At 52.0% G+C, this 11582-nt stretch overlaps 6 protein-coding genes across 6 annotated transcripts; 5 read left to right on the forward strand and 1 right to left on the reverse strand.

The window, feature by feature from the left end:
• The first annotated feature begins 93 nt into the window (after nt 1-93).
• BDV17DRAFT_276289 (glucan 1,3-alpha-glucosidase ROT2) lies at nt 94-3460 on the forward strand. The gene is made up of 3 exons (XM_073759312.1): nt 94-353; nt 409-1159; nt 1208-3460. Exons 1-3 carry the CDS (start codon nt 269-271, stop codon nt 3231-3233), a joined length of 2862 nt encoding a protein of 953 aa, XP_073610574.1. The 5' UTR covers nt 94-268; the 3' UTR covers nt 3234-3460.
• Nucleotides 3461-3690: 230 nt separating this feature from the next.
• BDV17DRAFT_285199 (PQ-loop repeat-containing protein) lies at nt 3691-4675 on the forward strand (the record flags this gene model as incomplete). The annotated part of the gene is made up of 4 exons (XM_073760662.1): nt 3691-3734; nt 3810-3929; nt 3980-4192; nt 4252-4675. 4 exons carry the CDS (start codon nt 3691-3693, stop codon nt 4673-4675), a joined length of 801 nt encoding a protein of 266 aa, XP_073610575.1.
• On the forward strand, nt 4536-6341 carry BDV17DRAFT_232684 (uncharacterized protein). The gene is made up of 2 exons (XM_073755816.1): nt 4536-4988; nt 5130-6341. Exons 1-2 carry the CDS (start codon nt 4946-4948, stop codon nt 6059-6061), a joined length of 975 nt encoding a protein of 324 aa, XP_073610576.1. The 5' UTR covers nt 4536-4945; the 3' UTR covers nt 6062-6341.
• Nucleotides 6342-6621: 280 nt separating this feature from the next.
• Nucleotides 6622-8174, reverse strand: BDV17DRAFT_285201 (tRNA-ribosyltransferase family protein; the record flags this gene model as incomplete). Its single annotated transcript, XM_073760663.1, has 3 exons — nt 6622-6802; nt 6872-7885; nt 7972-8174. 3 exons carry the CDS (start codon nt 8172-8174, stop codon nt 6622-6624), a joined length of 1398 nt encoding a protein of 465 aa, XP_073610577.1.
• Nucleotides 8175-8382: 208 nt separating this feature from the next.
• On the forward strand, nt 8383-9531 carry BDV17DRAFT_232713 (bifunctional thymidylate/uridylate kinase). The gene is made up of 2 exons (XM_073755817.1): nt 8383-8606; nt 8666-9531. Exons 1-2 carry the CDS (start codon nt 8462-8464, stop codon nt 9190-9192), a joined length of 672 nt encoding a protein of 223 aa, XP_073610578.1. The 5' UTR covers nt 8383-8461; the 3' UTR covers nt 9193-9531.
• A 1-nt stretch (nt 9532) lies between these two features.
• Nucleotides 9533-11475, forward strand: BDV17DRAFT_232714 (structure-specific endonuclease subunit SLX1). Its single transcript, XM_073755818.1, has 2 exons — nt 9533-10136; nt 10193-11475. The coding sequence occupies exons 1-2, from the start codon at nt 9856-9858 to the stop codon at nt 11271-11273; spliced, it is 1362 nt and encodes a 453-aa protein (XP_073610579.1). The 5' UTR covers nt 9533-9855; the 3' UTR covers nt 11274-11475.
• The last annotated feature ends 107 nt before the right edge of the window (nt 11476-11582 follow it).

Raw genomic sequence — 11582 nt, forward strand, 5'->3', positions numbered from 1 at the left:
AGTGCATGCCTGACAGCCTTTCAGCCTGAATAGCCAGGTGTCTAACCCCAGCCGCTGAAAAAGGACTAGCGCTGTCTAGCCCAGAAGCTCCCGCCTCCACTGCATGAGGCCAGCCTGGAAGCACTCCAACTGCTGATAACTAACGGTCAAGCTGGTCTTTCGACGTTTGTGAAGCTCTGCTTTGGTCAATGCAGGCCAGAGAAACTTGTGCAAGCACTGATACTCTCGGAGATTGAGTGTCTCTGGTTGCATCCATTAATAATCAGCAATGATGGCTCGGAGCCGGCTGTCGTCCAGCTGGACCCTGCTGTTCACCCTAGCAATACTGTTCGCATGCCTTGTCAGCCCTGGAGGTACGGCAATTCCCGCGCGTTTCTATCCATTGGAAACTGACTCATAGATGCTCAGCTGCCGTGAAGCATGAGAACTTCAAGAAATGCGCCCAGTCAGGTTTCTGTAAGCGAAACAGAGCGTTCGCCGATGATGTCTCCGCCAAGGGCTCGTCTTGGAACTCTCCATACGAACTCGACCCCTCGACCATCAGCTTCGAAAACGGTCAACTGCAAGGAACAATTCTGAAGACTATTTCATCAACCGAGAAAGTCAAGCTGCCTCTACTTATCTCCTTCCTCGAATCCGGAGTCGCACGAGTCACTGTCGATGAAGAGAAGCGCATCAAAGGCGACATTGAGCTCCGCCACGGAAGCCCTGCGCGCAAGGAACGCTACAATGATGCACAATCTTGGGTACTGGTTGGGGGTTTGGATGTCAGCAAGTCTGCGACCTTGGGCGAAACCCAGGATGGGATCACCAAAGTATCGTACGGACCGGATAATACATACCAAGCTGTGATTCAACACTCTCCTTTCTCGGTGGACTTCCAAAGGGATGGCCAAACGCATGTCCAATTTAACCACAAGGGATACTTGAATATGGAACACTGGCGGCAGAAGAAGGAAGCTCCGGCTGAAGGCGAACAACAAGATGTCCTTGGCTCTGGAGAGGACGAGAGCACCTGGTGGGAAGAGACGTTTGGTGGAAATACAGACTCTAAGCCTAGAGGCCCTGAAAGTGTGGGACTGGACATCAGCTTCCCTGGCTACAACCATGTGTTTGGTATTCCTGAGCACGCAGACTCTCTATCTCTGCGGGAGACTCGGTAAGTTCTTGCAACGATACATCTAGTGACGGCTCTAACAGTCTTCAGAGGAGGACCTGGTAATCATGAGGAACCCTACCGCATGTACAACTCCGATGTTTTCGAATACGAATTGAACAGCCCCATGACTTTATACGGCGCAATTCCCCTCATGCAAGCCCATCGCAAAGATTCTACCGTCGGTGTCTTCTGGCTCAACGCAGCCGAAACCTGGGTCGACATTGTCAAATCCAAGACAGACACACAGAGCCATTGGTTCTCCGAGGCTGGACAGCTCGACGTTTTTGTCTTCCTGGGACCTTCGCCCCGCGAGATTAGCAAGAAATATGGTGAACTCACTGGCTACACTCAGCTACCCCAGCACTTCGCCATCGCGTATCACCAGTGCCGCTGGAACTATGTCACGGACGAAGACGTCAAGGAGGTTGATCGCAACTTCGACAAGTACCAAATTCCGTACGACATTATTTGGCTCGATCTTGAGTATCTTGATGACCGAAAGTACTTCACTTGGGACCCTCTAACATTCCCTGACCCCATTAACATGGAGAAGCAGCTCGATGAGTCGGAGCGCAAGCTTGTGGTGCTCATTGACCCACATATCAAGAACCAAGACAAGTTTGACATTTCCAAAGAGTTGAAGAGCAAGGAATTGGCTGTGCTCAACAAGGATAGCAAGATCTATGATGGTTGGTGCTGGCCAGGCTCCGCCAATTGGATCGACTGCTTCAACCCTGCTGCCATCAAATGGTGGATCGGCCTCTTCAAGTACGATCGCTTCAAAGGAACTCTTCCCAATGTCTTCATCTGGAACGACATGAATGAGCCTTCCGTTTTCAACGGTCCGGAAACCACAATGCCCAAGGACAACCTGCACCACGGCAACTGGGAGCACCGTGACATTCACAATGTCAATGGGATCACCTTTGTCAATGCCACGTACCAGGCTATGCTTGAGCGCAAGAAGGGCGAAATCCGTCGGCCGTTCATCCTGACCCGATCGTACTACTCGGGGGCGCAGCGCATGTCGGCTATGTGGACCGGAGACAACCAGGCCACCTGGGAGCATCTAGCAATTTCCCTCCCCATGGTTCTCAACAACGGAATTTCCGGGTTCCCATTTGCTGGTGCCGATGTGGGAGGGTTCTTCCACAACCCAAGCAAGGAGCTCCTCACTCGCTGGTATCAGACTGGAATCTGGTACCCGTTCTTCCGGGCTCACGCCCATATCGACACTCGCCGCCGTGAACCATATCTGATTCAGGAGCCATTCCGTTCAATCATCACGGAAGCCATACGGTTGAGATACCAGCTTCTTCCTGCCTGGTACACTGCCTTCCATGAAGCTTCGGTGAACGGAACTCCGATTGTGGTGCCTCAGTTCTACGCCCACCCAACCGATGAGGCAGGCTTCGCTATTGATGACCAGCTCTACCTCGGCTCCACCGGTATCCTTGCAAAGCCTGTTGTGACAGAAGACGCTGAAAGTGTCGACATCTATCTTGCAGACGATGAAAAGTACTACGACTACTTTGATTACACCGTGTACCAGGGGGCAGGCAAGAGCCATTCAGTTCCGGCTCCTATGGAGAAAATCCCTGTGCTTATGCAGGGTGGACATGTCATTCCTCGCAAAGATCGACCTCGCCGCAGCAGCGGTCTCATGAAGTACGACCCCTACACGCTCGTGATAGTGCCCGACAAGAACGGACAGGCAGAGGGCACTCTGTATGTTGACGATGGTGAGACATTCGACTACAAGCGGGGAGCATACGTGCATCGTCGCTTCCGCTTCCAGGATTCGGCACTTGTTTCGGAGGACATTGCCACATCTGGCCCTCAAACCACTGCGTACCTCAAATCTATCGCTGGTGTCCGCGTTGAAAGGCTGGTGGTGATTGACCCTCCAAAGGAGTGGCAGGATAGGAGTACGGTGACCGTGATTGAAGACGGAGCAAAGGCGTCCGCGTCCGCTCCTATGGAGTACCACACTCAGGAAGACGGCAAAGCTCCGTATGCGGTGGTGAAGAATCCCAATGTTGGAATTGGCAAGACGTGGCGGATTGAGTTCTAAGCCCAGCAAGCTATATCAGATAGAGAAACACGCATCTTATTGTTGGCTGTCGTATATAAACGAAGTTCCACAAATATATCAGTCAGTCACACGACCTTTGACCCTTTATTTCTCGAGACGAAACTAGCGCCCCCTAGTGAAGCCAATGGAAGCTTGTTTTGTTGGGATCTCCGTCCCCGTTGCCGCTGACTCAGCCAAAAATAAAAGGAAAGAAGCTGAAGTCGTGCAAGAGTTTCGTTGTTCCATGTTCACTGCTCGAGCTGAGGACAAGTGACTCTTGCACTACTTGAAGGAGATTCATTGAACTTGTGGTGTTCGGATTTATTACTCAATGCGCGCCTGATCGCCCCGTGCTATTCCACCGCTCTGCATTTCCAATCGGTCTTCGGCCTCCTGAGCGCCCGGCTCCCGTTCCGACTTCCCAACCGACAACTATTTCAACGGACAGCTTGACGCGATGTATATCGTGTCGCAGCTCCTGGAATATGGAGCCCCGATCTTGTACGTACAGCTTGCACTTCTGGGCCTTTCAATCCCTCAGTCCTTCAATCGCGTAGTCGCTGATACCTGGAATAGCATCGTTACATCCCCCGTGACCTCCTACGCGGATCAGATTCTCAGTATACACCGAAACCGAAGCTCCGCTGGCTTCTCGCTTGACATACCCCTGATTATGCTAGTCGCGTCGATCCTGAAGTACGCCGCACCGACATCGCACAAACTGCGCGCAGCTGACATCTCCGCAGGGTCTTTTTCTGGTTTGGCGACTATTACAATGTTGCGCTTCTGGCGCAGGCGGTTCTCACAATCTTTGTGCAAGTTATACTGTTGAAGGTTGCGCTGGATAACCGCCCGGCGCCGGGGCAGAGGAGCGGGGTGGAGCATATTCCGTTCAGCGGCGCGCAGGATAAGGGGTTTGTGAGGCCGTATGATTTCTGGCAGTGGAGGAGCACGCGGCCGTATGTTTCCTGCCTGGATGATTACTTGGATGAGTCTAATGATTTATGTTGCGCTGCAGATACTGGTCGTTCCTTGCCTACTTCACCGGCGGCCTTGCCTTCGTCCACATCTTCTTGACACCGATTTCGAACTCGCCGACCTACATTAGTCTCTTGGGATATCTTGGTCTAGCAATCGAAGCAGTCCTACCCCTGCCGCAGGTCCTCGCCAATCATCGATCACGATCGTGCAAGGGATTCCGCGTTTCCGTCGTCGCCGCGTGGGTTCTCGGAGACGTGACAAAATTGAGCTACTTCTTCACCAGCGAGCAACCCATCCCCTGGGCCTTCCGAATGTGCGCTTTATTCCAGTTCGTCTGCGACAGCTACTTGGGTGTGCAGTTCTGGATGTATGGCCAGGGCGCTCCAAGGCCTCCCCTGAACCCGCAACAACGGCTTGAAAACGAGATCGGACTCGAAGAAAAGGACATCCGCATGACTTAATGATGATTACTGAGCGATTGGCGCATGACGCATAAGCGTAAAGCATGGCATGTAGAGGCTGGCTAGCCACTTTATAGACGTTTGTTTTCTTTATACTATATAGTTGTTTCTTCCGTGTTATCCATGGTGGGCGGGATGTCGGAGCCCCGCGCTGACCCCACCAGAAAAAGGTCATGACGAACTGTATATCAACGATCCTACCTTACGTTCTAACGAACTTCTCACAGCACGCTTCCTACATATATAATATACATTGAGAATTCAGTCGCCATGTCCTCAGGGCAATCAACCATCCGAATCGGCTACGTGCCTGGTGAGTCCCCGCGACGCTATCAACAGCTACCCCTCCCCAGCTCCAAATAGCTCCTCACCATCCATACCAGTTCTCCTTGACCACCATACGGCCCAACCTTTCTCTCCATTGATTACATTTCTCACTAACAACATGACGCAGAACACTACCTCGCCCCCCTCCACCTCGCCCTCCGCCACCCCCAAATCTCGGCCCTCCCCTTCAAAATCGCCCTGACCCCGTTCCCCTCCGGCACAGGCCACATGATCACATCCCTACGCTCTGGTGAAATCGATATCGCAATCGGTCTAACAGAGGGCTGGGTCGCCGGGCTAGCAGGAAAGAGCGCCCCATCTACTGAATCGGAAAGGGGATATAAAGCCATCGGCCAGTGGGTTGAGACACCGCTGCGGTGGGCAATTGTCACTGGAGCAAACAGGGAGGATCTACAGGGTGTAAATGATCTTGAGGGAAGTAGGGTGGGCGTTTCGAGGCTCGGCAGTGGATCACATATCATGTCTTTTGTGTTGGCGCAGCAGCGCGGGTGGAAGGAGGGGTCTTCTTCGCTGAAACCCATCGTGACAGGACCCTTCGGCGCACTGCGCGATGGTGTAACGGGTAACGACCTACCTGAGAACAAGCCAAGCTCAGAGTTCTTCATGTGGGAGCACTTCACCACGAAGCCCTACTTCCATTCCTCCCCTGAAACCCCGACCCCGCCGCTGAAGAAAATCGGAGAGATCTTTACGCCGTGGCCGTCGTGGATGGTTGTTGCGTCTACATCTGTCTTTCCCGACCTGGAGACGGATGAGCGGTTGAGAAATTTATTCGGGGTTCTTGATGAGGGGGTCAAGGAGTTCGAGAAGGATCTTTCGGCTGTTGTGAAGCAGTTGGGGACGGGGGAGTTGGGGTGTAAGTATGGGGAGGAGGATGCAGCAGAGTGGATTAAGGATGTGAAGTTTGCGCAGGGGGTTAGGGGCGTTGATGATGGTGTTGTTGGGAAGGTTGTGGATGTGCTTAAGGTTGCGGGGGTTATTGATAGTTCTCTGGATGATCGTGAGGCTGTTGAGAGAGTTGTTGGTATCAGAAGGTGATATTGACAACCATGCACCATGTAGTCTATACGCGGTCGTCAGCGCGCAATGGGAAGGATGATAATTCAGAAGGTGTTTGTAGCGACTGTGCAATGATGATGAATCGTCAAAAAGCTAATTGAACACCTTTTTGTCTGATAGAAAGTGTTGATAGGCCATGACCATGCTCCTGACTTCGCACAGACTATAATAGCCGTCCTAAAACCTTTCGGCTTTCATAGACTAAAAAAAGACCCTTCAGAAGACTTGTTGACAACGGTACAAAGACTCATTCCCCTGCCATGGCTTATCGTCGTGCAATGACAGGAGAGCACGCCCGGTTTGATAAGCTTGAAAAACCAAGAAAAGAACAGTACCCTTTGGGCGACAAATGCCAGAACACCAGAAATCAAGCTCGCTTTATGCAAAGTCTACTATCAAGCTATACATCTAGCGCCAAACAATGCACCATGGCAAAGACAAGCCTGTGCTTAGTATAATATAGAATAGAATCCTTCTCACCGCAACACCACGCCTTACACTGCACCACCAACCAAGAACCGGCCAAGGCCATGTTTCCTTCATAGCTTTTTCGCGAACCCGTGCTCCTCCAACCCCTCAGCCCCGGTATCAGGCGTCGCAAGATCAGACTGCGATTCTGTCAATTTATTCGCGGCAACGAGGTCGTCGAGGCGCCCGTAGGCGGGCGGGTACCGGCGTGGTTGCGCCGCGGCGGAGGAGGGAAGTTTGTAGCCGCGGAGTCTGGAGACAATTTTCTTAGTGTATATAGAAAGAGGGGGATACGGGAGTAGTGTCTGGTTGGGAACGTACCTTGGTCCTTCACCCGTAACTTCAGGGAAGTCAGACGTGTATGTTCGAGAGAACGCATTGGCATCCGCCTCGAACGTACCGCGTTCGATGCTCTGTCGGATACTAGAGAAGAAGGCGTCCATGGTGTGGTAGTTGTGAATTTGGAGGAGGGTCCAGGCAAGCATTTCCTTTGCTGAGAGGAGATGGTGCATGTATGCGCGGTGATGATTCTGGCAGGTGTAGCAGGGGCATGAGGGAAGGAGGGGGCTGGTGTCTGTGGCGTTTGATGGTGACCAGAGGTCGTCGGCTAAGGGGGCGGGTTCGGTGGGATTTGAATTCCATGGGGATGGGAAGACGAATCTAAAGGCCATGCCTGCGTCAGAGGCGGTGCTTAAGAAGGGAATGGTGAGCAGGTCTGCGCCTAGCTCTATCTCGCGCAGAAGGTCGTGCGGTGTATTTGGCTGGCTGAAGAGGAGACGCGGTAGGTCGCCCAGGGTTTCTGGTACAATCGAGAGCGATGCGGGTTCGTAGAGCGCGAGGCCGGAGATGAAGGGCCGCATATCGGTTTCCAAGTCTTCAAGGTATAGTTGCTGCTGGGTGTTTTCTAGCGGTAGGACTGGTGCAAAGTACGCTGCCGTCGAACGGCTATGTGCTGAGAGCTCAGAGCCGTAGAGATTATCCGTTGCATGAGTGGTATAAGCGTGCGTTCGGTCGACCATCTTCACTTGTCGTTTGGTCCCTGGCGGCTGCCCAATTACCAGGTCCGCTAGCCCTATTACAATGTCCGGGCTGAGCCTTTGGATAGCTCCGGCATAGTCGGTCGCCTCTAACTGGGTAAAGCCCAGGGATGTGCTAATGGCAATTGACGATTCTGTATTTGATGCCGGACAGGCGATAGGGGGCTCGCGCCGGGCGCCGAGGATCAACAGCTGGTCATCGGGAAGACAGATAAATTTGCGCAGTGCTGATTCATGGGGTGCAGTCGGGACCGCATATAAGGGGACAGGTAGCGATGACTTTTTGAGCTGTTGGCGCCTCTCTATGACTGATATCTGTGCCCCGGTGGGCATTGAGCCGTCAGCGATCCACACCTTGCCTGATTTTCTTAAGAGTGAGAAAACAAACAATCTTCTAGCCCGATATACAGGCTACCGATCGTGGTACTATCACGCATCACATCGTGCGCCAGGTGAGGGACCACCCCTCGCGATGTCAGAGGAACGTAGTGGGGCGTCGAGATGGGCTTTCGGCCTGCAATCGCCAGTCTTCCCAGGCGCGGGGAGAGCACAGCTGCTGAAGAACCCAGAAGATGGAAGTTGAGCATCTCATTCGGCGGCTGCAGTGAATCTGCCATGACGATGTGGCCTGGAGAAAATCGGAGAATGGTGGCAGTGACAGAAGTGAAATCTGCGGCGTTATCGATAGCAATACAGCTTAGCTCCGATCCCAACGTATTTCTCCAGACTGCGGTGGATCAGCTTCACCTCTCTTCTGTCATCTTGGACCCTTTGATAAGACGATACGGAACCGGTCTAGAACGTCAAGTTGCTCTACAAAACTTCACCCTCTGCAATACGACTCCGTTGGGACCGCAATCCTTCCTCTTACAACATGGACGCGACTGGAACGCGTGGGAGACGCGGGGCTTTGGTTGTTGTTGAAGGCCTCGATCGAGCGGGCAAATCCAGCCAATGCGAGTTTCTGCGCACTTTCTTACAGGAGCAAGGGCACATTGTGAAGTACATTCGTTTTCCAGGTAATGGGTCTCCGATCGCATGACGCTCGTGAAAGCACAAATTAACAATCCATCGCTAGATCGAACGACAGCTATAGGGAAGCTTATCGACGGCTACCTACGCGGCCAATCTCACCTAGATGACCACTCTATTCACCTTCTCTTCTCAGCGAACCGGTGGGAGCTCGCCCAGGAGATCGAGTCAGACATCGCAAATGGAAACACCATAATCATAGACCGCTATTCATACTCCGGCGCAGTCTATTCTGCCGCAAAAGCCAACCCATCGCTTTCTTTACAATGGGCCTGGCAGCCAGAAATTGGCTTACCAAAGCCGGACCTCTGCCTTTTTCTTAGCATATCTCCCGACGAGGCCGCGAAGCGTGGTGGATTCGGCGGAGAACGCTATGAGAACGAGACCTTGCAAACTCGTGTTCGCGAGCTTTTTACTACCGTCTTCGACCTTCAGCTAGACAGCAACATTAAAACAGTTGATGCTGGAAAGTCGTTTGAAGAAGTGTCTCGGGATATCTCGAAGATTGTGACTGACGCTCTTGAGCGTGTGGACACGAGCGGTACACTGGGCAAGTTGACGCCGATCTCCTGAGAGGTGCTCAACTCAACAAGCCACCCGAATAACACAAGCTCATCCGCTTTCAGAGCCCATCTGGCTGAGGGCTGAGCAATGTCTACTCCAAACCATGCCCCCAATCGCGATCGCGCTCGGCGGAAACCCTGCAGCGCTCTGTGCTGTCCACCAAAACAAGCATTTCGCCGACTCGGAGCCTTGATATATACCGCGTAATCTGGAGCAAAAATTGCTCGGCGAAGCCGCCTTCTGCCTTGGACCCTCTTAGAGCAAAGTATAGATGTATGTATAGATCACGTGACCTGGTATAAAACGGAGGTGGCAAGTTCACCGCAAGGCCCGGCTTTCCTTCAACCGACCTTAGAAATTCCTGGTGCTTGATATTCGATTATATGAAAGATAGACTTCGTTATTGAACTCTTTCTCGTCTTTCTCAGAATGAGTGCCATCTGGAGTCCTGAACCGATGCCCGCATTGCCGCTTGATTGATATTTCGCATTGCCCCGGTTACGGAAATATATACCTTCTGTCTCAAGCTCAAACAACCTACTACGTTCCACGAACATCACTACAAAAGGTTGTATACCCTCGTTTCCTCGAGGCACACGAAGAATATCTACATGTGAACATTCGCTCTCCCTTTAGTCGAGCAAAAATCATCTCTCCCCTCCTGATGCCATCATGCGCGTCCGCGCCAAGAAAGACGGTTACAAACCTGACAAGCCCCAAGTGATCCCAGCATACTATTGTTGCTACCTTCTTCGATCACAGGGTGAGGGATACAAATCTAGGAAGACAGCTTTGTATATTGGATCTACCCCGGACCCTGCTCGTCGGCTGGCGCAGCATAACGGGCTGACGAAGGGTGGTGCTTGCAAGACGGCTGATCCAAAGAGGCGGCCATGGGAAATGGTCATGGTCGTTGAGGGGTTTACGAGCTGTACTGCGGCGCTGCAATTTGAGTATGTGGCTGGACTAGTCTACGGTGTACTTAATCATGTTACTGACGGCGCTCTAGGTGGGCGTGGCAGCACCCCGCGGCTACTCGACATATCACTTCTGATATCGCCGATAAGAACCAGGACTCGGAGGGTAAAGAAAATGGAGAAAGAAGCAATGTGGCGCGGAAGGCTCAACACAAGCCCAAATCGCAGAAGAGATCCAAGTCCGGCGACGAGGATAAAGACGATGGTGGTCCAAAAAAAGACAGTGGAAAGAAGACAAAGAAGAAGACAAAACCACCAGCCCGACGTACTCGAACTTCGCTAAATGCTCACCTCGAGGACCTGCATCTCTTGTTACGCTCGCCCTATTTTCGGAATTGGCCCCTTGCACTGCGTTTCTTTGTAACGGATGTTGCACAGAATTGGAGAGGTTGGTGTGACCGCGTGGACGGGGTCATTCCGGATCACATCAAGACTATCACAGATGGGGCCTGTGCTGGTGTCTCTCCTAACCATGACGGGCGTCATGCACAAGTCGGAAGCATCCGAGATATCAAAGTCGACTACATGCCTCTTAAGGATTACTTGGAGAAGGCAATGTTCTTGCTAGACGACATCAGATACTCAAACTGCAAACTATGCCAAGAGCAATACAAAGAGAATGAGCTTAGCGTTGTCTGCCCGCGTGCAGGCTGTACAAGCACTGCCCATCTCTTGTGTTTATCCGCAAAGTTTCTAGACTCGACGCAAGAATCTGACCGCTTTGTACCACATGCTGGAAAATGTCCCACGTGTCTGCAGACAGTCGAGTGGTCACTCATGATGAAAGAACTGAGTATCCGGACCCGCGGCAAAGTGAAACCGCAAGTCATGTTGGAAAAATGCGGAAGGAGGGACCAAAGACTCTCCAAGAAGGCGCAGGCACAACACGCAGAAGCAAAGTCAGGCAAGCTCAGGGCGGTTGCGGCTGTTGCGGAGGAAACTTCAGACAGCGACAGTAATGACACTGATTCACTGGACGACTACTGGGATAATATACTAGGCTCGGACTCAGACTCTGGCCTGAATGATCACTCTCAACAATCCTCAAAAGTCTCCTCCGATGAACTGGTTATCGAGAACAGTGAGTCTGATCATGAGGAGCTATTGATATGAGTGATACTATCATGCTATTCACCCTATTCATCCAACATCCAGGTGATTCACTACTACAAAGAGTCTAGACCCTGAAGGTGCTTTGTCTGGACCCTGAATTTGCTTGCTTCCAACATAAATACCCCAGGGTCACCCGTAACGAAGGGTAAAGCAAGTACCCGCCAATATCAAACAATCTGCAGCCCGTTATGCAATAGCATTTTGTCTAGCAACGCATCAGCCCCCCACCAACGTCAAACAACCTGAAGCCCTTTAAGCAATAGCACCTCGTCTAACAGCTCATTGATACAACTACCGATATCGAAGATG

The sequence above is a fragment of the Aspergillus undulatus genome (assembly GCF_047715775.1).
Source record: "Aspergillus undulatus strain CBS 261.88 unplaced genomic scaffold BDV17scaffold_82, whole genome shotgun sequence".
Lineage (NCBI taxonomy): Eukaryota > Fungi > Ascomycota > Eurotiomycetes > Eurotiales > Aspergillaceae > Aspergillus > Aspergillus undulatus.